Genomic DNA, 27,650 nt, shown 5'->3' on the forward strand with positions numbered 1-27,650 from the left:
TTTCTTTGTATTCATGAGTATGTCCTAGATTTGCGCTTTTCTCCAGACAGACTTTTTCATGTGGAAATAACGTCCATGCACTTCGGCTATCGGTAGTGTAATTGCAATCGCAGCAATCTCTGTTTATTTTAAATCCGCGGTCACGTCTACAGGTTTCCATTCTAGGATATGTTCCACCAAATTTCGGAAAAGACGGATCTATGTGTCTTTTCTTTCCTTTGGCAATCATGCAAAGGCAACTTACTAAATGTTTGTCTCACTATTTGTACTCCCAAAGTCGGGGTGAACGGTGTATATTTGCGAAAACTATTTGCTACAGCACTTGAACACACTATCCATAAAAAAGGCTTCTTTACTTCTTAGAGCCTCTCTCGCTGCTCTTCCGTTAAAAACTATTATCCTTTCTCCTAATTTGCCGTCGCTTAGCTGAAAACTGCTACCATCATTCATTGCTAGTAACTCTGCCTTCAGGTCAGTTTCTTCTCTTGTCAGTGCATCTCTCTCATTTTCCTGTGATTTTGCCCGCTTGTAATATAAACACTTCGTCGTTTGCTGCTCTGGCATTTCAGTGACAAAATCACACTCTCGGTTGTGCAGGCAACCCAACTGCTATGAATGTATTTTGGAAATAGAAGTCTCTTCCTCTCGTGCCCTTTTCTCTGCCTAGTTGAAAGTCTTCCTTACTTGCAGTCGAGCGTCACCCGGAGCTCCACATTCATGCATGTGTGAAAAAAGCACTTTCGATTCCTCGGCAGTGGTTTATCTTTCTGTCTCGAACAGCGCCACGTCACAGTCACGTCTTCTTTCGTTCTCTTCATTATGTAGGAATAACCTTCATAGTGGCAACATGGCTTACCGCGAATGGTCGTTGAAACTTCCATACTGGAAATATTGTGACAGAAATACACAAGTCACACGATGTCAACTCTACTACAGCTAGAGTGGCTACTGTGGTACAGGTGGTCTATCGGAGAGCAGCTCGGCCGTGTCTGAGCAGCAGGTAGTTCTGGGTAATTACGACGGTCCGGGAGCAGGTAAGCGTCACACAAAGGAGCAGACGCTGAGCACACATTTCACTGATTTCTGGTTGGGCGCAAATTTGACTGGGCACAGTTTTCATGAATTCGGTGAAAAACATTCCGCTGACTGCGTCGATGAAGCCCTCCGAAGTTGGTTAGGTATTGTCTCCACAAAAAGCGATTAATTTATCTAATGGAATTTGCAGTTGTCTTAAAAGCGTCTACACAAAACTTTGCAATTGTCTCTGATGTTTCGTTATTCAGCGAATCAAACTTCAACAGCTTCTGTTGGATTCCGTCAGTTTCAGTAAAGTATTCAACAACTAACGGAAACATCATTTCAGCCTTGTGGTTCGATGTGTCGGTGCCTATGCCGTAAAATGAAACTTCTTGCAATTGTTTTAAGCATTTCGACACGGAGTGTGGCGCGAGAACATTTTTAACAATAGCTGTAGCTTTGGTTCCGGTTGTAGACTGCTACTGTACAAACAGTAACATCGTATAAAGTCGTCAAGCATCATCTGTCCTTGAGTGCTCTTGACTGCACCGTAAAACTGAATGCCACAGTGAGTGTTTGTGCACTGCATTATTTTTGGCTGTTTAAGCGTTGTGAGGATGTTGGCAGAGTGTTACACATGCATTATTTTTTGAAAATTAACGAGTTGCGTTTGTGTCTGTATGCTGTGTACTGCTTTATTTCGACAGCTTAAGAGTTGTTTGCGTGTCTGTACATCAGTGTACTGCATTATTTCGGTAACTGTTTGCAGGGCTGCAGGCTTTGTATTGTGACCCTAAGCACGTCAGAGAGAGTGTTTTGTATTAGTGCAATAAATAAACTATGTGAAATACAAACACAAATAAATTATTCCGAAATAAATGAAGTACACTCCTTCCTCTTGCCAGCAGCCCAGCGCATGCTGAGTCCTTTTACCGCCATTTTTTCCACAGACCGCCATGGGATGAAAGCGCCCTCTGGTGGCAGTACTGTGTACTAGGTCTGTTGGACTCCAAACCTCGTGGTGGGCATATTGGATGGAGCTACTGCCTCAAATTGTTTAAATAAAGACTGCCTACAGAATAAAGACTTATGTCCATCCTATCCTGCACAGGCTGAGTCCTTTTATCGCCAGTTCCAAGGAAGAGGTGGCGGTCGGATGACTTAGGTTGGTGGAGGCAGCCCAAATGACTTTTTTCCCTGCCAAAACTTGAACCTCCTGCCATGATGTCACTGCAACATTGCCATATCTATTGCTGCAATCTTGAATAAATTTGGCAACAATGGATAGTGGGCCCATACGAACGTTGTCCCACTACATTCTGTCACATCCCACAAAAGTCGTCTAACATAATCATAAAATAGTATCTCTGTTCCAAGCAACAAAAGACACACTACGTCTAGAAATTGTACCGGAAAACTACGACTACTTGAAGGAGAATGCTAGAATGATCTGGGAATGGTCGCAAGAGTTTGACACCATTTTTCGGCCATAGATTAATTTCTGGACAAGTGTCAATATATACTTTTGTGTTGAGAAGCTACAGAAAAGTACCAAGCTACATTCCTCATTTTCGAAACTTCGTTTTCTCTCTCTGTCCCCAATAGTAAATGGCGGTTGGTACCTGGAAATACTGTAAGTTCGTAAGTGGCCAGTAATTTGTCTGTAGGACTAGAGCACTGTAATTTATGCTGATGGTGCAACATATCCCGTATTTAGCAGTCGCAAAGGTGCCAGATCGTTTGAGAAAGTATGCTACCTGTTCAGGGGCTTACGACGATATATGTCATGTTAAGCAGAAGCACAGTAATGAGTGTGTAATGTAAGTTTAAAAAAATAGGTCGCACCGTAAACAAATTACGACCCATTCAAAACAGAGAGGAATTGCTCAATATCTCGTACCACCTTACCTGTACCACATAATTGTCCTGGCCACAGCTATCCCACAAACTTGTTGCTGTTGTTGTTGTTCTTCTTCTTCTTCTTCTCTTTCTTCTTTTTTTACTTTTGCTTGGACTACAACATTTCATATTTTATCATTTCACTTTTTTCATAGTTTATCATTTCACTTTTTCTTTTTACTTTCTCTCGTAACGAAACATTTCAAATGCTCAAAGTTTAATTATTTCTTTTTCTCCGAATGTCCTCGTTTGCTTTACCCACACCCGCGCCTTAACAGGCACAGCTTCGACAAATTCTTTCTCACTTCTAGGTTACTTTACCGCTAGCAGATTCCTCTTTTTGAGAAAACTTTTATTCGCTTCGATGCTCCTCACACAACCATCTCATAAATGTTTACTCAAGTTGAAGTGATAATCATCTTGAATCTTAGAAACTATGGCTTGTTGTTTGTAACTGTACTGGAATGACAATACCAGCACACCAATGCAAATGAATGTCACTTTTATTTATTTATTTTGCAGGTTCGGCGTGGGACCATGTAGCCACACCTACTTGGTCATGACTTTTTTAAACGCTTCATTGTCTTTATTATCTCTCTCCTTCTCGTTCACCCTTTCTTGTACATCCACAATCACTACTTTGTCTTTTCAGCTGAGCCACATTACCTTTCTCTAGACTCACATTTAAAACTCTCTGGTCGCTGCTCTTCTGCAATGTCCATTTTTCAGCCTCGTAAAGGACGAAGCTGAAATCCACAATCAAAATGTTCTGGAAAATTTCCAACTATTTTGGTATAATGGTGAGATGGTTAGTTACAGAATAATAATACAATTATGATTGCCTTTTTGTTTCTGTGAAAATACATTCGCAACAGTGAATAGCTTCTGGAATGCGATAACCAAACCGAAGAGCACAGGAAAGAGATATTACAATAATAAGAAACTCGACACAGAACCGTTCAGTTCTGAATGGCAGCAAGTACCGCCAGTATATGGAGCAAGTTCGTTTTCACACAAGTCACACTACACATACCATCGATATCTGCACTGTTGTGCAGATATTTCGAGTGCAATAAAGCTACAAACATAAATGGGGATAAGAATTCAAACGAAAAACAATAACTGTGTAACGAGAGGGCTGAGTCCACAGGTCCCTTGTACCAAAATGCTCACAAAGTATCCCTAAGAATAACCTACGGAATTATGTTGGCGAGTTCGAGTTCACCTTGCATGAGGCAACTTTCCACAAGAAACACTTCACCTAAGTTTTCCTTAGCTGCCCATCCAAGGGTTCACATTTTTTAAAGCTTTTCATTGCCATGTTATCTTTCTTTCCTCTTCGCATCTTACAGAGTTTCTTATTCTACATCCAAAACATTTAAATCTGCATCCTGCTTCATCATTTCTCTCTCAATATTTTACGTTCAAGAGGGCCCGCAGCATAGTATACGTCGGTATAAGACATTATGGATATGAATGCTCCAAACCAACTGCAATAAGATAACATGTCTTTATATATATATATTTTTTACATGACAGGCCTGTTTCGGCTTATTGCCATTATCAAGTGACCTGCGAAATAATGTTAGTAAGATTATCTGTACATAAATTGTGGCTCTTTTACGTTTACATTTGAGCTGGTACGTATGTCTAGTCGGAAGTGACGACAATATAGCATTTATAGTAAAGCCTTTCTCTCATGTCTTGGTATGTATAATAGTTCTTGTAATTACTAAACGTAAAAATACGTTTTTGTCAGATATTTTGACAGTTCTTTACTATGATGCTATATGTTTACAAAGTATATACAGCTTGCCAGAGATGGTGTTACCCATCGTTGTTCTTATTTCCCTTTAAATTTTATATATTGTCTGTGTAAGTTTCGTTTACCATTTGTCTATGTCTTTTCGTGTTCTGCCAATAAAGTTTCCTAGACAGTATTTATGATTAAAATCGGTGTGTTCATTTAGAATTTTGTGTGGATGTTTCCTTGTATGAACGTAAAGTTCCAGTTCTTCGAGAATGTTCACAGTAAGTCCTTTTGGTATTTTGTGTAATATTTGTAACGCAGTTTGGATTTTCTCTGCTTTGCGGTGTTGAGTTTTCAGATGTAGATGGAAGCTTGATGGATTACTATCACTGTTCCTGGAACGTTCTTTAAATCTGGTGTTAAAATTTCGTCCGGTTTGCTCAATACAGAAATTATTGCAATCGTCACAGTTAATTTTGTATATTCCAGAAGCAAAACCAAAATCTCAGAATATGCCACTCTGGAATACACAAAACCAACTGTGACGATTGCAACAATTCCTCTGTTGGTCATACCGGATGAAACACTGTTTATCTTTTAAAATGGCGTCCGCTGAGTTCTCCTTAACTTTATTGAGCGACTACTTCGCAGCTGGACTATAGTTCGAATCTCAGGACCAGGAGCTTTCTGAGTGTAATAGCGATCGAATAAACAGGTACGCGGTGAAACACACAAACGTGTGACGCTTTGATGGTGAGTGTTAGCGTGCTGACCCGCAACGGTGCACTGACACTCCCTCACGCGTTCTCGTGGTCGTCGCAGCAGTGAATGCTAGGGGTCTGGTCGCCATCATCGTGTCTCAGAAAAAGTAGACACTGGGCAAGTAGAGTCCTTTTGTCTATGGAGATTACAGCGGAGATATTTCAATGTTCGTGCTCAGTGCTGTTCCATCTCTATCACCAGTTGTGCTGAGGTTCTCGTTATTGCAAAAATTTACCAAATTTTAATACCATATAGAACTGGCGTACCAGTTTTCCCTTAAAATTATTAAAATCTTTGGGAAAACCAACCACGACAAAATAGTTCCACCTGCTATGCGACATGTATGGGAGAAGCGAAATTCCCTCAGACTTCAAGAAGAACGAAATTTTCCCATTACGACAGAACGAAAATACTAACAGGTGTATGTATTACCAAGCTATCAGTTTAATGACTCATCGTTGTAAAATACTAAATATACATTATATACGGAAAGATGAAACGACTAACAGCAGCCAACTATTGGGGGAGATCACTTACGGTTTAGGAGAAACGAAGGAACACGCGAACCAATACTGACATTACGATTTATATTAGAGTAAGGAAGGCAAACCCACATTTATATCATTGATGGGTTGAGCTAACTCTTTTAACAACGTAAACAGGAATACGCTTTTTGGAATTCGAAAGTTACAAGAGATAAAAGTCAGGGAATAAAAGGTTAGTTACAACTTGTATCAAAACCTGGCTACAATAAATTGTAACAGTCGAAGGACATGAAATGTGGGCTGTAGTTGAAGAGGGAGTGAGACAATGATGTTCAATCTGTTGAAGAGGGGGTGAGACAATGATGTTCAATCTCTACTTAGAGGATATTATAAAGGGAATTAAGAGAAAATATCGAAAAGGAATGTAATCTGGTGGAGAATAAATAAATGACGCTGTAATCCCGTGAGAGGTGGAAAAAGAAATTCGAACGGCCTCTTGAATAGAAGTCAAATTAAGTAAAAAATTCTGGAGAATTAGAGCAGAAATTAACGCTCGGAAAGTAGTAGTGAACGAGTTTTGCCATTTGAGCGACAAAATAACTGACGACGACGCAAGTGAAGATGGCATATAATGCGAACTACAATAGCAAGGCAGGCTTTTCTGAAAACTAGAGAACAGTTGAAATGGAACACCAAGTTAGGCGTTAGGAGTCGTTTGAGGAGCGTTTTATTTGAAGCTGAGCCGCCGCTACTCTGATGTAGAACACGACAAGTGCCGTCACCCGATTTCCTAGGAACATCGCTCAGTGGAGGAGGAGTCAAAACAAGGGAACACGTGCCCCAGCGTCTCCGGAAACACTCGACCGTTCTTTAAAAAACGACAGACAAAGATTCGAGGTGTTTTCGAAGTACTCTGCGTGCCTTTTATCGCACGAAATCCTCAAAAGAAATGGTGGTTCATTGGTTAGCATCGCCATTTCTTAATTTTGCGCGCCGTGTTCGGAGCCCTATTAAAGTTTCTATTTATTTTATTTTATTTTTATTGGTTTCAAGTCTTTAGAAGTTTACTACACGGATGTTTCTGATCAAGTTAGCGGATAAAAGTGCGTTATATCAATTGTAGAATTACAACTGAATTTCACAATAAGTGTCATGTGTGTGAATGGTACTTTGAAGTGTTGCAGTCTTTTTACATTGTCATTTTCTGATATTTCATAAGGATACCAATTCTTATTTCATTCATATGTTCATTCTTCGGGATGATTTGGTGCATCCCCGTGCATGATACCGATCACAGAAACATTTGAAACACAGCTACTGCGAACACTACGAGCGTCGCGGGAAGCAGGTCTGCCACAATGACATTTCTTCATATGAATCTAACCCGGGAACTAAATGCCGTTAAGAACGCTGAATATTTCAGCGGTGGCAATAATTTCGTGCGAACCATGGAGCCGCGCAGGATTAGCCGAGCGGTCTCAGGCGCTGCAGTCATGGACTGTGCGGCTGGTCCCGGCGGAGGGTCGAGTCCTCCCTCGGGCCTGGGTGTGTGTGTTTGTCCTCAGGATAATTTAGGTTAAGTAGTGTGTAAGCTTAGGGACTGATGGCCTTAGCAGTAAAATCACATAAGTTTTCACACACATTTGAACAGTTTTTTGAACAAACCATGCATAACGGATCAGTTTTCCGAAAGCTGGCGCTTGCAGTTGATTATTAAACAAGATACGCTACAGAAATTCTACCGAAAAAATTTTTAAAAAAATTCTGTAATGTTTTAATATAGTTTACAATTAGAAGACGAATAAAGACAACGTTATATTAATATACACTCGAAAAAATCCGTGTATTAATTTTCGACGGAATATGACGCATAAATGAAGTACAAAAATAAAAGTAATAATCGAGTTTAGAACAGGGGCGCAGAATTAACGACTGTGCCACTATTTCCTTTGAGGATATTGCGCGGTAAATGGCTTATAAAGTACCTGGAAAATACCTCGAAACGGTCAAGTATTTACGGATAAGACGAGATTTGTGTTCGTTTATTTTGGCCCCTCTTCCACTGAGCTAAGTTTCTGGGAAATCTGGTTATGACACATGCCGTATTCTCCTCGTGAGCGATGGAAGGCGGCGGGGCTTCGCGTAACTCCCAGGGACAGCCGCACTAACCGGCGCTGCCAAACAGCGGACGCCCGTGTTTAATCTCAAGACGCGCGCACTGCGGCGCAACCAGCGCCATCGGCGCGGAAATCGTCCCTCCTGTTTCCGTACCTCTGTTCTCTCATTTACTTCGCGGATACATTCCGAGTAGAATTTATATTTTTACAGATCTCACACCTAAATAATGAAGATAAAATTCTTACATAAGTACCTAATGGCGACGATCCAAGCATCAGTTTCTCAACGACGCAATACAGCATGAGTTTCTCAACAACGCAATACAGCGTATGGATAAAAAATATCAGGATTAAGAATACTAGATTATTTAATTTAACAGCTTTTACGTAATTCTTTTACAGATACTCCCCCTCTCCAGAATCCTTACTCCGTTCCACGTGATTTTTCCACTGCTCAAGGCAGTTTTTGAATTTATCTTCCGGAAACATTTTCAAGATCTCCGTCGCTTTTTCTTTCACGACTTCTTGCGTCTCGAATCTCGTTCCTTTCAATGCATATACCATTGTTGGCAACAGAAAAAGGTCAAAAGGAGCAACATCTGGTGCGTAGGATGGAAGTTCAGACACAGGGATCCCACGCTTAGCAGAAATGACTTGACAACCAATGCAGCATGGTGCACGGCGTTGTCCTGATGCAGAATCCGTGTGTTGTTTTTTCACAATTTTCTTCTTTCTCATTCCCAGAGCATAGACAGGACTTCCAAGATAAACTCCTAATTTACAGTTCGATTTCCAGACACCCAATTCACGTACACAGCCTTACAGATCTCCAAAAATTCAATGATCATTGAATATTTATTTTGACATTAGAGCTTTCTTCAGTTTTGGTGACTTGGAGCTCTCCCAATGCACTGATTGACGAATCATAAGTGAAAAACCACGATTCATCAAATATTATTTTCCCAGGAAATTTAGAATCCTTTTTGATAGTTTTCAACACGCCTGTGAAATTATTCATTCAACAGTCTTTGTTCTAGAGTCAGGTTGTTGGGTACCATTTTTGAACACAATTTTCTCATGTGAAAATGTTCATGTAAAATCTACCGAAATGTTTCTCTGTCGATTCTTACATCAGGAATCGTACGAATATTGGACGGTCGCTCTTGTCGGATTAAATCTCCAATTTTTCAATGTTTTCGGCTGTTGTTGACATTGAGGGTCACCCTGGACGTGTGCATCTTCAGTCTCTTCTCGTCCGTCTTCAGACCGCGCAAAAACTTGCATGCGCGAAAGACAGTCCTCACCCTACACTTGTTTGAACAAAGAATGCGCCGCTGTGGTGGACTTCCCGAGTTTCACTACAAATTTCACATTAATCCGTTATTCTTTCAGAACTGTAAGCATTTTCTCGACGGCCTGAGGACACGCGGTCTGACACAAACGGAACTCACGCCTCGACTGACGTTTCGGCAGGTGAACGTGTAGTGGGGAATGCAGACGAGGGATGTCGCCTATCTCGGCAGTGTAGGGTCGGAACTGAGGGACGCGCTGTTTGTCTGTTAAAAATCAGACTTTATTTTTAGCCAAAACTCATATGGAAATAACACCGTAACGTATGATTCACGCCCACGTCATGGTGTTAGGGGCACAGGAGCCACGTTCTGACATTCAGTGGCAGGCACCTTGTCCAGCCTAGAGCTTATGGGTTGGTCGTTCCCTAATCCGCCTTAGCAGCGCGTTCCAGTGGAATGCTATCAGGAGAGATAGGCCACTGAGAATACCTGTATCCTGCTCTCCAGGCTGACTGGCTGAATGCTCTGAACGGTAAAACAGTTTTGGGAACTCTTGGTAGCTCGCGAGATGTAGCAGTTGGCCAGCGGCTATCCAGAGTATAAGCGCCAAGTTGCGGTGTAGAAAACTTTTTTTGAAGTCGGTAGTCAGTGACCCTTACAGTGATCAACGGAGTCACCAATACGCAAAGTCTAGAAGGACTGGCACGTGTTTAGCGGGGTGCGGATGTGTCAGGCGAGTGGTCTGGTTTAGTGAGCGAGTAGGAGCTGTATGTGTTCAAAGTGACTAGTCATTAACCCAGCAAAATCGGGAGCGCCTTCATTACCGGGCAGTCCAATGCACTTACACGCATATCTTAATTTTTTTGCTGGATTGCGTGTTAACCGCTTGCACAAGGAACTCTGACAAACATTCGGTACTGTCACTGCATTATCTGATGTCCAGCCATGTCGTTCGCGCGACAACGTTTCAGTTTTTATAACCAAAGCAGCTGGGAATCATACAACAAACTAATGAATCTACACTATCCTCATACCGAGGATGTGTCGTTGGACGAAAAGGATGTATTTCATTGATTATACGGACCAGTTTCTTATTGTTCATTGGGACCGACAGAGTTCCGTCGAAAAGTACTTTGAACCTTTTCATTTCTCTCTGTTTCTGGCTGTTCCAGTCACACAGCGTGATTATTCTGATAGGATACGAGACATGTCGTCGTTTAGTATGTTGTTTCGGAATGCGAGGGTACGTAAACCTCAGTTGTATTTGTATGGTGATACCAATGTTAGCAAGTCAACAACAGAAAAAGTTGCAGGATGAAAACATCATGAGTTTACGCCCTTATCTTCCGAATTCACCTTCGGTAGGTATAGGACTAATATTCGCAAATTTAAATCGTTTAAAGAGTTCGACTGGTTCGGTGGCATTCATGTGTGTACATACTGAAATGCATTGCCGAGGGACACCCTGCAAGCGTTATTATTAAATTTTAATGCCAAAGACTAACACAAATTTGTTTTATAACGAGATTTTGAATTCTGATGTAATGCAGTGTGTTATTATTGAGGGCTGGAATTAACATAGTAGCAGCCGTTCAATTTTATGAGGCAACCTATTACAAGTTTGTTGATAGATGTTTTAATTAGTAAATCTTTTCATTGCATCCTTTGCGCTCAGTGCACTAAAACTTTTTTTTTTTAATTTCCCTCTCGTTGATTCCATTTTGCACTTCTCTTCTAAGCAATTTACGAAGTGTAAGTACAATGGCCTCCAGATTCAAAGCTACAGTTTTACAGTGGTGGCGAAAAAATATACTTATAGCATCATTAAGTTCTTTTAAGCTCCGTCATACTATCCTACACTACGACAGGATCGTTACTCGCTTTACCTTCTTTATTTGTAACCCTACTTTCTCCCTAACACAGCCTCACGCTTCATGCGAACATATTTCTTCCAAGCTGTTAATCATACAGCAAAGGAATGATCCGCACTCTCCAGACATGAAACAAGAACTCTACTGTGCTTCACGATCAATTTCTTCGAAATCAGCACAGGTGAAAAACTTCAAAATGTACGGTTCCTGTTTCTTTCTGACTGTTAAAGCCTAGAGCGTGGGGCCCGATGTGAAATTAAACTTAAAGAATTGAACACTGAAAAGAAATCCATAACTGAAAACACGTGAAGACTTGCTTATTATCTGAATGACGCCTTATAATAGCCAGTGGATAAGACGGAAAGAAATAAGACTCACAAGCGTAATAACCGCAACACTTTGAAAAGCGGTACTGCTTCGGCGGGCAGCTGTCGAGTGGGTAACAGAAAGTTGCGCTGGCTTGTGCGCTCACCTGGTCTGCGGGATGCCGTACTTGATGCCAACTCCGACCCTGGGCAGCGCCTTGATCACCTTTTTGACCGTCGCCTGGTCCGGAAATGCGAACATGATGGACGCTGCAACAGAGAAAATCAGGCACATGTCAGTGAGGAGCAAACGGGATTCACGGAGAACACTTACTCATTAAATGGCCGTAGAGCCGCCTTAGCTGCTGCTAAAATTTTCCCCACAGAACAGAGTTCGCTAATAGAAGAACTGGAACTGCTTGCAGTCTTTATTTATTAATTCATATTACATTTACGTATACATTACGGAATGTGTTTAAGCACACGGCCGACTACTTTGAGGGTAAAAAGATCTTACGTTCAGTATCTTCTACTTTTGTTAATGAACATATTCCTTTTAATCAGTCGTTTATGAATTATGAGCCCGACATACCCGAAAAGTTCTGAAATGAATAACAACAACCAGTACAAAAATTTCCTCGTCTTTGATATAACAGTTTTATGACAGCTAACGAATTGGACGCTCTCTACTTTCCTCTCTTCTGGCGCGCGCTCGTCATACTCATTGGGAAGTAAGCAGGAACGCTGCGCGCCAGGAGATGGTCTGATGATGGTACTTGGTATCGAAACCTGTAGCCAGTAGTCAGAATAAAAAAAAATGCGACTGTAAGCTAAAGCAAATATTTTATTCTAGTAGATGTTCCAGACGACACTACGCCGGGAAAAATGTAATGCTCAACTAAATTGGCCGGTCACTGCAGACAAGCCATCAAGTATGAACGAAGCTGCGCGTAGATGGCTTAAAAACTTTTATTAAAACACGCCACTGGAATGTAACTGGGGTACCATTGTTAACTATTCTTAGAATTTTACAGACTTCTTATGCGCGTAACTCATAACGACACCCTAAGAAGCCGTTCATTAACAAAAAAAGATATCCCCTGTGTGTGATTTGTTGATCAGTACAGTCTGCTGGTGATATACTGACACAAACTGAAAAATCAGTCCAGTTTTGCACTTTTTCCAACAGTTCATTAACTGGGAATTTTTCCCCTTCAAGCAGAATATTGGCAAGGGGACGATACAGTTTTCTCATTTCTTCGATTTTCACTTACATTCATAACACACAAACATTATCAATTGGCAGCACCATCCACATACATTATGTGATCAAAAGTATCTGGACACCTGGTTGAAAATGACTTACAAGTTCCTGGCGCCTTCTATCTGTAATGCTGGAATTCAAAATATGGTGTTGGCCCAACCTCAGCCTTGATGACAACTTCCACAGGCATACGTGCAATCAGGTGCTGGAAGGTTTCTTGGGGAATGGCAGTCCATTCTTCACAGAGTGCTGCACTGAGGAGAGGTATCGATGTCGGTCGGTGAGGCCTGGCATGAAATCGGCGTGCCAAAACATCCCAAAGGTGTTCTATACCATTCAGGTCAGAACTCTGTGCAGGCCAGTCCATTTCAGGGATGTTATTGTCGTGTAACCACTCCGGCACAGGCCGTACATTATGAACAGGTGCTCGATCGTGCTGAAAGATGCAATCGCCATCCCCGAATTTCTCTTCAACAGTGGGAAGCAAAAAGGTGCTTAAAACATCAATGTAGGCCTGTGCTGTGATTGTGTCACACAAAATATGAAGAGTGCAAGCCCCCTCCATGAGAAATACGACCACAGCGTAACACCACCGCCTCCGAATTTTACTGTTTGTACTACACACGCTGGCAGACGACTTTCACCAGGCATTCGCCGTACCCACACCCTGCCATTGGATCGACACATTGTGTACCATGATTCGTCACTCCACACAACGGTTTTCCACTGTTCAATCATCCAATGTTTCAAAAATGAAAAAAATGTTTCAAATGGCTCTGAGCACTATGGGACTTAACAGCGGAGGTCATCAGTCCCCTAGAACTTAGGACTACTTAAACCTAATTAGCGTAAGGACATCACACACATCCATGCCCGAGGCAGGATTCGAACCTGCGTCCGTAGCGGTCGCGCGGATCCCGACTGAAGCGCCTAGAACCGCTCGGCCACACTGGCCGGTTACGCTTCTTACACCAAGCGAGGCGTCGTTCGGCATGTACGGCGTGATGTGTGGCTTATGAGCAGTCGTTCGACCATGAAATCCAAGCTTTCTCACCTCCTGCCTAGCTGTCATAGTACTTGCAGTGGATTCTGACGCAGTTTGGAATTCCTGTGTGATGGTCTGGATAGATTTCTGCCTATTACACATTACGACCCTCTTCAACTGTCGGCGGTCTCTGTCAGTCAACAGACGAGGTCAGCCTGTACGCTTTTGTGCCGTACGTGTCCCTTAACGTTTCCACTTCACTATCACATCGGAAAACGTGGACGTACGGATATGTAGGAGTGTGGAAATCTCGCGTACAGACGTATGACACAAGTGACACCCAATCACCTGACCACATGCGAAGTCCGTGATTTCCGCGGAGCGCCCGATTCTGCTGTCTCGCGATGTCTAATGATTGCTGAGGTCGCTAATATGGAGTACCTGGCTGTAGGTGGCAGCACAATGCACCTAAGATGAAAAACGTATGTTTTTGTGGGTGTCCGGATACTTTTGATCACATAGTGTACTACTCCTAGAACATACTACGGAATGAAAACTGCATTACACTTTACTATCAGCAGTTTTCTGACGCAGCCGGCCGTCTGTTCTACTGAGGAATTCTGACGACATTCACAACATGGTCTCTTAATTTTCGATACGTATTTCGGAGCGAAAGTTCCAACGTCAGGGTTTCTGCCAGGACTTCGTAAAGTAGTTGCACTTGTGTGATCTAGTGTTGTTGTATAAACGTAAAAACATATGTGCGCTACGAAAGACAAACTACAACGGTAAAAAATGCCTACGTATTGTGAGGATCTGCTTTACTAGCTCCCCATGGCGAAATTCCTCTATTAGCTGTTTGTTCTCTTGCACATATACAGTCAACAAACTAAAGAACCAAAACACTGAAAATAAACAATCTGTGTCACCAAAGAAATACAGTAAAAGTAATTCTTCTGTATAGATACGCTACATTTGAGAAACAAGTTTGCTCTCAATGAGTATATTTTTCTTACTACTGCGAGAAATTACACAAATCATAATGAAGGATGTTTTCATAATTTTATATGAAGAGTTGAATTTTTAATACACAAAAGTAGCTAACATTAAATAAGAGTTTCCAATGGATGAGATTACTAAGCGAAAGTTTCTTTAGAGTACTGAGAAATGCAATCTAATCGCTGTTTGTGTTGTCTTTACGTACGTATGTTCACTGTTTGTTTTCAACCAGCTTCCAATATCATTTTGAGATGTTACCAGTACAGTCTCGTATACGCCTCTATTTCAAACACAAGTGTAACTTATAAATCGAATTACCTTCCTTTTTTAAAACTGAAACTGGTTAATCACTTTAACACCGGAATATGGCTAAACGTATCTATTACACCACAAAAATTTTCACAATAAGTTGTAAATTTTTGACATTTAATAGTGAAAGCACTGACATCAAAACCATTATGATCCTGAGTATACAGGGTAAATAAACCCAATTTGCCCGCCCGGCTAGCCGTGCGCTCTAACGGACTGCTTCCCGGACCGCCAAGAATCCGCCCGGCGGATTAGTGTCGAGGTCTGGTGTGCCCGCCGGTCTGTGGATGGTTTTTAAGGTGGTTTTCCATCCGCCTCGGCGAACGCGGGCTGGTGGTTCCCCTTATTCCGCCTTTGTTACCCTGTGTCGGCGATTGCTGCGCAAACACCGTCTCAACGTACGCGTAAACCGCACAATAAGCCTGGGTTCGGTGTGGGGCGGCGGTGTGGTTAGTGGACTGCTGTAACCTGTTGTGGGGTTGTGTACCACTGCGGGCTACGGCGAGGACGAAGCTTCTCCGTCGTTTCTAGGTCCCCAGTTCCATACAATCAATACATTATAATACAATCCCATTTTTCTTTTTACTTTCATGGTGGGTTAACAGACAAACATCCGCTCCGAATTTTAAATATATAGCACTGAATGCAAGCAACACCGAGTTTCGATGACACTCCAATTCGCACGGAGACGCTGAACTCGTATCCCTCAAGATTGCAATGATGAAACACAAAAATTGGGCCGAGGCTAAAGATTCGCACACACCGTTGCTAATCGCTTGTGTATCGGAATTAAGGCAAGTGTCTGTTTACAGCTGAGGACAAAGCAGCCAAGAGAGCATGTGTTTGCACTAATCTTACGAAAAGATGCAAAAATTAGCTTCGTGAAAGGGCGTTCCGCAATGCTAAAGCGTGTCATAAGGGATACCGAAAAAAACCCAAGTCTCGCTAGATTTCCTGATCAGTAACTTTGTAATAGTACGAATGTAAATGCAGTATCAGCCACAATCAGCAAACCAATTAGCAAACCAATCTACCCTTGAAACTTCCTGGAAGATTAAAACTGTGTGCCCGACCGAGACTCGAACTCGGGACCTTTGCCTTTCGCGGGCAAGTGCTCAACCAACTGAGCTACCCGAGCACGACTCACGCCCCGTCCTCACTGCTTTACTTCTGCCAGTACCTCGTCTCCTACCTTCCAAGCTTTACAGAAGCTCTCCTGCGAACATTGCAGAACTACCACTCCTGAAAGAAAGGATATCGCGGAGACATGGCTTAGCCACAGCCTGGGGGATGTTTCCAGAATGAGATTTTCACACTGTGAGGACGGGGCGTGAGTCGTGCTCGGGTAGCTCAGTTGGTAGAGCACTTGCCCCGCGAAAGGCAAAGGTCTCGAGTTCGAGTCTCGGTCCGCCACACAGTTTTAATCTGCCAGGAAGTTTCATATCAGCTCACACTCCGCTGCAGAGTGAAAAATCTCATTCTGCAATCTACCGTTGTTTTTTGAAAGTGCCAGTTATAGCTGCACAAATTTCGCTTCCAGCATAATTTCAGTTCAACACTAATGGATTTCGATTAATACTTCTTGCAACCAGTTACAGGACTGAGTCAGACAGACTATTATGCTCTCTTGCAAAACGCTTTGCATATAACTGCAACATACTTCTTCGACAAGGTAGGCCTACAGTGCACTGAAATTCAGAGATCTGAAAACAGAAACAGCAGCGCTACTGAAATTACAAGCAAAGGTCTGACTAAGAATCTTAAAACTACCAGCCCAGCATTATAACAGGTTGTCGTGTGACTTATTTTTTTATTTTAAAAGAACTGAGACTTTAATATTACCTACGTTGTGGGCTTGTGCAAAGAAACATTGGAAGATTTCACAATGTATCACATGTCACATTTTTCAGTCAGATACCACAAAGTAAGAAATCATACAGTTTGTCGGATGGGACATGCAATCTAAATTACACGAAAGGTATTCGTCCATTGTTACATGCCGTCTGCAAAGTGTGAATGTTGTGGTTCAGCTGTACTTGGTCAGCGAAACCGTGATGACCACGTGAAGGGTACAGCATTTTGTTTGCGCTGCCGATGGTAAAAAAGGGTTGGTCATGGATTAACGTCCCGTCGACGACGTCATTACAGAATGTGCTGACGGCTGAGACGAAGGCGATGAAATCGCATCCCACCATACAGCGTACTGCCCTCGAAAAGCAGACAGTATTGCAAGGCTTAAAATACACTTTCGACGGATGAAATAGCTGGCTACGAAACAACAATAGATTCTCTAGTCATTTTTGTAACGCACTCACTGCTGGAACTGCATCGATAATGTAAATATGTGATTAAAAATATCTTAATTGAATTGTTGAGAAAGTATTTCTTTGTAACAAACACTTCATCTTCGCCATAATCTCGTTAGTGACGTAATTACGAAACAAAAGTGACTACAGGTTTGCGAATAGTATCCGTATAGCTGCCCAAGATCTAATAGTAAGTTCTTATTCCGTATCCTCTATCAGTGTATTGGTACATTACCTCTGTCTTGTCATGTGGATATATTTCAAGCTCTCGTGCGTGAAAAGATATAGTTTCTTCACAAGCTGCCTGACGAGACAGAATTCGGGCAGCACATCTTAATCCCGGCATTTTAATGGGATGCGACGCAAAGAGCGTGAAATGCGACTGTCCCAGTACCAGTGCAAATGGTCCTTGAAATGAGGAGATAGCGCCATTAGAAGAACAGCAGGCACACAGGAATCGGTTGTCCACACGATCAAGCACAGGGAAAGCGTAAAACTGCACTTTGGGTCTCTCCGGCTGCCAATCAAAGATATTGATAACGTGAATAATAGTTGCAGTGTTGTTCGCCCAAACTATTGGAAATGCTTCTGTCGCCGTGTGTTGAATATAAGTATTGTCACATTATCCACAATTCAGCTGGTAGTTTACTCGCGTACAAATATGTAGTAAGATTCTGCAGGGACACATACACATCAACAAAAGTTTAGTATAACCCACTTATTTCGAAAATTTGGAAATTTGTGGTAAGATCTTATGGGATCAAACTACTGAGGTCATCGATCCCTAAGCCTACGCACCACTTAATCTAACAAACTTAATTACGTTATGGACAACACACACACACACACCCATGCCCGAGGGAGGACTCGAACCTCCTACGGGGGAAGCCACACGGACCGTGACAAGGCGCCTCAGACCGCGCGGCGCCTAATTTCGAAATTTAGGACACAGAAAACAAAAACTGGCTCTGAAGCACGCGTATACATTCATTTGTATTGTGTCCAGGTCACCAAAACGAAAAATCAAACGTGTGTAACGACAAAACCGTCCGTTTCCCATGGGGAGTTGCTCGACTGCAGACTTGAATCCATCGAGGCCTACCATAGATGAGTTCATCAAGGCAACCCTGGTCCAAATTGTCCCACGCTTCAAAGGCGATTCTACGTGCGTCAGGCAGAGTAAAAATGGTTCAAATGGCTCTGAGCACTATGGGACTTAACATTTGAGGTTATCAGCCCCCTAGAATTAAGGACATCACACAGATCCATGCCTGAGGCAGGATTCGAACCTGCGACCGTAGCAGTCGCGCGGTTCCGGACTGAAACGCCTAGAACCGCTCGGCCACCGCGGCCGGCCACGCAGAGTACGTGGCCATTGTTGACGTCCAAAAACAGTTCGTTTCAATCGGCCCCACACGTGGTCGATTGGGTTCATGTCTGGGGAACAGGCGGGATACTCCATTCTGGTGAGCCTAGCATGCTGACGGAACGTTTTTACGAGAACAGTGCGCTGAGCGCGCGAATTATCACCCATGAAGACGGAGCTGTCACCAAAATGTTGGCGATACGGTGCCGCTATTGGTTGCAGCATCTCGTCCCCTGTACCATGGAGTAGTGAGACTGCGCGCTGCAACCACGAGAGGTGTACGGTGGCCGCATGTAATGCCGCCCCAGAACATCACTCCATCACTGCCTGTTGCACACGTTGGACACTCTGTTAATGGCGTTATATATTACCGAGATGTTTCCAAACACTTTGTCTGAGATTATCAGTGTCTAACAACAGAGTCGAGTTTTGTCCATAAACAAACACTCGACGCCAATCCATAGGGCGTCCACTGTGCCGATTCCATGCCCGTCTCTAACGAAGTCCATGACGCTGTTGTGAACGATGTGGTGCTCGCCATGGCCGTCGGGAATGGAGATTCGCGTTATGCAATCGTCTCCCAGCAGTTTGACGCGATACATGACATCTTGTAGCCTCTTCGAACCCAGAATTCAGTTCTCGAGTACTCATCAGTCCACGGTTCATTTGACTCAATAGTCGTAAACATCGATCTTTCACTGCACCTGTCGAACGTGGACAGCCTGTGAGCTGTAAGTCCTCTAGACTACGTGTCAATTGCAACCGATTTCAAGTCTGCACCACATGTCTTTGACTCCGGTGCACACGTCGGGCATCATCGCTGGCTGACAAGCTTTCTGAGCGTAATGTGATGATGCGGACCCGGTCATTCGTCACTAATGTCCTACGTGGGATCATAGATGTCCACCCTACTGTTTCACAGACTTATATAGTGTGTCCCTTCTGATGCTATACTTTTATCTGTAATGCCGCAAGCGACTCGAGTGCGGCGTCCTACCCCTAGGTAGCGCTCGCGGTAACTGTGTTTATGTTTACAAACAAAGTGAGGAGTTCAAATGGTTAAAATGGCTCTGAGCACTATGGGACTCAACTGCTGAGGTCATTAGTCCCCTAGAACTTAGAACTAGTTAAACCTAACTAACCTAAGGACATCACAAACATCCATGCCCGAGGCAGGATTCGAACCTGCGACCGTAGCGGTCTTGCGGTTCCAGACCGCAGCGCCTTTAACCGCACGGCCACTTCGGCCGGCAAAGTGAGGAGTAATCTTCCGATCGGTACAGGAACAGTCACAATAGCAACGCACCTGCATGGCATATCGGGGTGATGCAAAAACTTTATTGCTGTGTGTATACAGGCGTCGCCTACAAAGAAATGAACATCGACAAAAAACTCACCAGGACCACTGACGATACCCAAAGCAGCATAGATAGCCTGGTGATCGATGCCTGTAACTGCTGAACGAAAGACAGTGGAATTGTATACCACTTCTCGTAGAAGTAAACTGTTCCAGTTGCTTAAGAGATGTACAGGGAAGGTAAGGCGCCATTACTGGCTTTCCAACGGCTCGATTTTATCAGATAGGATCACCAGCACAATAGGACTGTTCGCTGACGACGCTGTTGTCTACAGTAAAGTATCCTCGCTGGATGATGGTAAGGAAGTGTAGAAAGACTTGCAAAGAATTTACACTAAGTGTAATGAATGGATGGCAGCTCTATGCAGCTGTCGTTAAATGTTAGATACTTCCCGCAGCAAGTAGAAAGAAACCGATGTATCTTACTACAGGGTTAATGGCGAAGTTCTTGAGCACGTCACATAGTGTTAACTATTTAGTAGCAATGCTAGATAGTGACATGAAGTGAGACGATCACGTAAAACAGGTATTAGGGAAACTGAATAGAAGACTTGGATTTCTTGGAAGCGTTCTGGGAAATGTGGCGCATCTGCAATAGAAACTGTACGCAAGACGCTATTACGTACAATCCTAGAGTACTGTTCTGGTGTTTAGAGCCTTGTCAGGTAGGCAACAGATGTCGAAGGCATTCACAGATGCGCTGCAAGGACTGCAACAGGCCGGGAAAGCCTATAGCAAACTGTAACAGAAATATTGAGGAACTTAAAAGACATTCTTGGAGAAAGCAGTACTTGCGCAACACTTTTTGGTATATTTAGAGATCATGTATTCGAGGAAGACTGTCCGATGATGCTGTTGTCATCATGGTATATCTCGCGTAGGGATCGTGAGGCATGGGTACGAGATTATTATTATTATTATTATTATTATTATTATTATTATTATACCCATGAGAATCACATATAAAATCGACAATATTTGCACCACATATTCTCCACCAAGTACTGCATAGTGACTTGCTGAGAATATACGTAGATAAGCTATAGAAAGTTATTTCATTGCACTCATCAGTTATGACCAGACATTTCTGGCCGTCTGATTGGGAACATTATCATCGTGAAAAATGCCACTCCTTGTTGGGAATAAGGCCTGCGCCAATGAAGAAAGACTCTCACCTAAATAAATGAAAGGTTTGATCAATTATCGTTCCTTCTAATGTGACCTTACGACAAACTGACGAAATAGTTCACGGGCGAGCGGCCGGATGTCAGTGTCCAACGGCCACAACATTTCGGCAAACGACCACGTTGCCATCATCACGTGCGCTGGCGAACTGAAAGCCACGGAGCTGACGCCCCGTCGTGCGCCCGTCAACTATTTCTTCATTCCAGAATGACATTTTCACTCTGCTGCGGAGTTTGTGCCGATATGAAACTTCCTGGCAGATTAAAACTGTGTGCGGGACCGAGACTCGAACTCGGGACCTTTGCCTTTAGGCGGGCAAGTGCTCACACAGTTTTAATCTGCCAGGAAGTTTCATATCAGCGCACACTCCGCTGCAGAGTGAAAATCTCATTCTGTTTCTGCAATATCCTTTCTTTCTTTCAGGAGTGCTAGTTCTGCAAGGTTCGCAGGAGAGCTTCTGTAAAGTTTGGAATGTAGGAGACGAGATACTGGCAGAAGTAAAGTTGTGAGGACGGGGCGTGAGTCGTGCTTGGGTAGCTCAGATGGTATAGCACTTGCCCGCGAAAGGCAAAGGTCCCGAGTTCGAGTCTCGGTCCGGCACACAGTTTCAATCTGCTAGGAAGTTTATTTCTTCATTAATTACGCAGGGAGACGTTAAACAGTCACCTTACGACAAGCTGTTTATCAATAATGTAACGCCAAGCCTTTCCAGGAAAACCTCCGTAATTCGCTGTCTGAGAAAGATAGCTGTAATCTTGCAGCGATCTTGTCCATGCGGTAGTGAAAAGTGTAAAGTGTGGCGTCGGCGTCTCCTTAGAGTTGACACGACTCAGTGGTGATGGTTGTCCCAGTCTGTATGACGTGGAGCGGCGTCCGTCGCTCACGACAACGCCACCCTGTAACTAGTAGAATACCACAAACTCCTCGCGTGGTTTGGTCATATTTCAGGTACCGTCTTTCGTGATTAATGTCAATATTTCGATAGAGCAGCGCGTTAGAATGTGTAAACCGCTCTTGCTTCTTCACTGATAAACGCGGCAATTGCACCACTGGATGACGCGATGGCTCCCTTGACCTGAAATGATGACCACCAGTTTTCTTTTGTTGTGAGTCCGCGACAGACTTTCAGCTTGCGCGAACTGGCTAACTGTAGTTGTTCTTTTTATTATGCCCGGTTAGATAATGGATGTTGAATATTAATAATATAAAGTATTGAATCTTCAATTCATCACTCGAGCCGTAGCCACATTATGGAATTGCGAAGATGTTAAGTTAATTAACAGTTATTCCGTCGTCAAAACGTCGCTACGACGTGTTTTCAATAACTAAACAACGTAATTTCAGAGATAACATATACTTAAGCAATATTCAAAATGCATCGTAATCTTGTGACAAATCGATAACTGTTCACTGTTAAATAATCATGAATTCACTTTTCACTTCACAATATTCTAATAGTCAATTAATTGTCACTAACACACATGATAATGTCTATTCACGACTCGAAGAATTAAAGTTTGAATCCAATTTTACTGTTCCTTGTAATTAATTGTCCCTACGCTGAGCACGCATACCTATTTCTCACTCGGGGAATTGCTTCTGTTTGCATCCGTAATCCTGTCGTTGACGACAACTTCGGACAACTCGGCGCATTGTACGTTCTTCGTGTTTGCGTTTGTCTGTTACCTCCTCGAGACTAATAATTGTTCTTGTGTCGGCGATCTTTCTTTTTCAATGTCCTTGAATGTTCGTGCTTATTCAGTATCACGAAGGCTAAGTCCCATCACAAATCTCACACGATTTAATTTCGTCGTGAATTTCCGTATCCTGTTATCTTGCTAACGGTAAAGATGACTTTGCTTTAGTATGACTTCGGAATAATACTTCAGTCTATATCGCAAAACTTTCAAACTTCCGATTAGCTTAAAACAATTTGGTAGCGCTTACACGCATGCTACTATCGCAATAGTACTAGAGAGCGACTAGATAGCAACTGAAGCTAACATTTCCATTTCCGAGTTACATTGTAGTCATATCGAACTTCCTTTTCGATGTGGCTACAACTCTCTTCTATGGTAAATGTTATCTTTGGCCAATTTACCGTCTGGGCTTCAACCTTCGTTATTAATTATTTTGTAACTCTTCCTTTGATGTTTTTGTTGCGTATCCTATCATATTCTTTCATTCGGTCTCTATTTCATGATAAATATTATTCACATGACATTCCTGTTGATCAAATTATCAGAAGTGTAAATTTTGTCGTCAGTAGCTGGCGTCACTGTCAGGATGACTAACTTTCCTACTTCTTTTACCACAAAGGGTTGTTTATTAGGGTTTCTGTAATTGGGGTGTAACAAAAGGTAGGCCTAAACATCGGAAAGGTAGGAAGGAAGAGTAAAGTTCAAAGCATCGACGGCTGCTAACTAATTTTGCGACGTTTTTCCGGCTCACCAGATCCTAAGAAGATTTCTTTTTGACTGTCACAGGACATTCTCTGGCATCAAGCAATTACCACATTCTGAGAACTTGACGGATAAATCGGAAGTACAAACAGACCCCCCCCCAAACACACACACAGATTTCTCTTTTCTAACTAGAGCACGTAGCTAAGGAAAGACACGGCTGTGTCTGTCCTGTTGACATTTAATTTATCGCTCGCATCACAGTAAAGTACGTCCCCAAGTCGGAATGCATTTCCTCCGTAACAGGAAATCGTTACCCGTTCTAGGCATGCACAATCGAGTTCTGAGAATCTGTGAACCGGTAGCATGCGTTATCTTCGTCCGAATGGCGCAACGCCAAGCGTTCCCGTACAGGTGGTTCCAAGAAAAACGGAATCTTGGCCGGGAGAGTTCGGACTTCAAAGCGAAATATAAATTCCCATGTCAGAAACCGTCACATCTCTGAAGCCGGCAAATGAAACGGCGAAACTGCTAAACACAGAAAACACAAGTATTTACAGAGTATTTAAACTGAAATCCTGGACACCTTCCAGCTCCACCGCTGTACTCGTAAGAGCTGCACAACTTCTTTTAGTTCTCTCTTTAAAGGCAGTGACAAAAAAACGTAAAGCATTGCGTAAATCATTCGTCAGTAGCGCCGCACAACACGTGGCAATCATTTATGTAAATTAACAGCTTCTTACTCAAGTATCCATATGTGTTTTCAATCAGCACGTGGAAGAAACTTTTAACGCTCATAAAAGATGGGGCTGGAAATTACACTATCAGAAAGACGCTAATATTACTGACAAACCGAACACTGTCAGTAGGGAGTACGTTTTGAAGGGGTTCTGACATGACCAAACACAATTTTCTACATTTTCTCCACCCACACTAGTTCCGCTGATGTTTCGCCATCATCAGAGGCACCACGAACTACTGCGAAGACATCTGTGAGCAAGGTGCAGTGACCATGACGCTGCTGCCGTCATCCCTGCTTGAAGTCACTGCTCCAATTCAAGGTTTACCGCTCCCATAGTGTAGTGCGTCACGCAGGCGCGGGCACGGGGTTCGGTTCTGTGGGGAGGGGGGAGGAGGGCAGGGGTCGTGCTTTGTTATTGTCTCCTATCCCGAATATGACTTGCCGTCACACCTAGTAGTACTGAGCTCTAGACAACTAAGATTTCAATAATGATAAGATATAACGATAAAATATGTAAAATGTTTTAATATAAAAATAATAATAATTTGTTCACATCATCAGTGCTAAGCACACCGCTTTAGCATAACTTCCAACAAATCGCAACTGGCAAGGAGAGGGCACGGCTTGGGAAATTTACATTGGAATGACTTTCGGCTGGCTTGTAGTTTACCTAAAGGATGTTATCCTCTAGTAGTAGTAAAACGCATTGGCCAGCCAATTCCCAGAAAAAAGGTTTCGTAATATGGTAGTTTAATCAATGCCTGAGCTTATGTAAAAATAGCTTATTGGCAGCACGCTTTATTTTTAATCTGCTGATCCAGGTTCAATCGCAGCTTCCGCCAATCTTTTTTTGTTCAGTAATAATTAGAAGGATTTTTACATAAAATAACCAAATTTATCTTAAATGAAATCATAAATGATTTTATTTTACATGTGATGCAATTGTTTGTTTGACCTAATGAAATGAGTTACGATTAATATTGTATTTTAAAATAGTTAAGTAATAGTAACTCCAAGTTCTTGTACAAAAAAACGTTATATAGTATAAATATAAAGAAGATTATTTTTATTCTTCCATATGATTCGTGACAATTGCAATAACAGTTTCATTTAATTATTTTAAAATACAATATTGATTTTAATTCGTTTCATTAGGTCTAACAAACAGTTGTATCACATATAAAAAGGAAATCATTGAGGATTTCATTTACCTTGCCGTTGGTGGGGAGGCTTGCGTGCCTCAGCGATACAGATAGCCGTACCGTAGGTGCAACCACAACGGAGGGGTATCTGTTGAGAGGCCAGACAAACGTGTGGTTCCTGAAGAGGGGCAGCAGCCTTTTCAGTAGTTGCAAGGGCAACAGTCTGGATGATTGACTGATCTGGCCTTGTAACAATAACCGAAACGGCCTTGCCGTGCCGGTACTGCGAACGGCTGAAAGCAAGGGGAAACTACAGCCGTAATTTTTCCCGAGGGCATGCAGCTTTACTGTATTATTATATGACGATGGCGTCCTCTTGGGTAAAATATTCCGGAGGTAAAATAGTCCCCCATTCGGATCTCCGGGCGGGGACTACTCAAGAGGATGTCGTTATCAGGAGAAAGAAAACTGGCGTTCTACGGATCGGAGCGTGGAATGTCAGATCCCTTAATCGGGCAGGTAGGTTAGAAAATTTAAAAAGGGAAATGGATAGGTTGAAGTTAGATATTGTGGGAATTAGTGAAGTTCGGTGGCAGGAGGAACAAGACTTCTGGTCAGGTGACTACAGGGTTATAAACACAAAATCAAATAGGGGTAATGCAGGAGTAGGTTTAATAATGAATAGGAAAATAGGAATGCGGGTAAGCTACTACAAACAGCATAGTGAACGCATTATTGTGGCCAAGATAGATACGAAGCCCACACCTACTACAGTAGTACAAGTTTATATGCCAACTAGCTCTGCAGATGACGAAGACATTGAAGAAATGTATGATGAAATAAAAGAAATTATTCAGATTGTGAAGGGAGACGAAAATTTAATAGTCATGGGTGACTGGACTTCGAGTGTAGGAAAAGGGAGAGAAGGAAACATAGTAGGTGAATATGGATTGGGGGACAGAAATGAAAGAGGAAGCCGCCTGGTAGAATTTTGCACAGAGCACAACATAATCATAACTAACACTTGGTTTAAGAATCATGAAAGAAGGTTGTATACATGGAAGAACCCTGGAGATACTAAAAGGTATCAGATAGATTATATAATGGTAAGACAGAGATTTAGGAACCAGGTTTTAAATTGTAAGACATTTCCAGGGGCAGATGTGGACTCTGACCACAATCTATTGGTTATGACCTGTAGATTAAAACTGAAGAAACTGCAAAAAGGTGGGAATTTAAGGAGATGGGACATGGATAAACTGAAAGAACCAGAGGTGGTACAGAGATTCAGGGAGAGCATAAGGGAGCAATTGACAGAAATGGGGGAAATAAATACAGTAGAAGAAGAATGGGTAGCTTTGAGGGATGAAGTAGTGAAGGCAGCAGAGGATCAAGTAGGTAAAAAGACGAGGGCTACTAGAAATCCTTGGGTAACAGAAGAAATATTGAATTTAATTGATGAAAGGAGAAAATATAAAAATGCAGTAAGGGAAACAGGCAAAAAGGAATACAAACGTCTCAAAAATGAGATCGACAGGAAGTGCAAAATGGCTAAGCAGGGATGGCTAGAGGACAAATGTAAGGATGTAGAGGCCTATCTCACTAGGGGTAAGATAGATACCGCCTACAGGAAAATTAAAGAGACCTTTGGAGATAAGAGAACGACTTGTATGAATATCAAGAGCTCACATGGAAACCCAGTTCTAAGCAAAGAAGGGAAAGCAGAAAGGTGGAAGGAGTATATAGAGGGTCTATACAAGGGCGATGTACTTGAGGACAATATTATGGAAATGGAAGAGGATGTAGATGAAGATGAAATGGGAGATACGATACTGCGTGAAGAGTTTGACAGAGCACTGAAAGACCTGAGTCGAAACAAAGCCCCCGGAGTAGACAATATTCCATTGGAACTACTGACGGCCGTGGGAGAGCCAGTCCTGACAAAACTCTACCATCTGGTGAGGAAGATGTATGAGACAGGCGAAATACCCTCAGACTTCAAGAAGAATATAATAATTCCAATCCCAAAGAAAGCAGGTGTTGACAGATGTGAAAATTACCGAACTATCAGCTTAATAAGTCACAGCTGCAAAAT

The 27,650-nt window shown here is 42.5% G+C and overlaps 1 protein-coding gene across 1 annotated transcript in view; it reads right to left on the reverse strand.

Moving 5' to 3' along the window:
* LOC124804992 (neurobeachin) overlaps window positions 1-27,650 on the reverse strand; it is a 1,009,542-nt gene that overhangs the window by 137,427 nt on the left and 844,465 nt on the right. Inside the window, exon 36 of the mRNA XM_047265386.1 lies at window positions 11,666-11,768. Coding sequence (XP_047121342.1) covers window positions 11,666-11,768 — 103 coding nt within the window. The remainder of the gene's footprint in view (window positions 1-11,665; window positions 11,769-27,650) is intronic.

Source organism: Schistocerca piceifrons, chromosome 7 (assembly GCF_021461385.2).
Source record: "Schistocerca piceifrons isolate TAMUIC-IGC-003096 chromosome 7, iqSchPice1.1, whole genome shotgun sequence".
NCBI lineage: Eukaryota > Metazoa > Arthropoda > Insecta > Orthoptera > Acrididae > Schistocerca > Schistocerca piceifrons.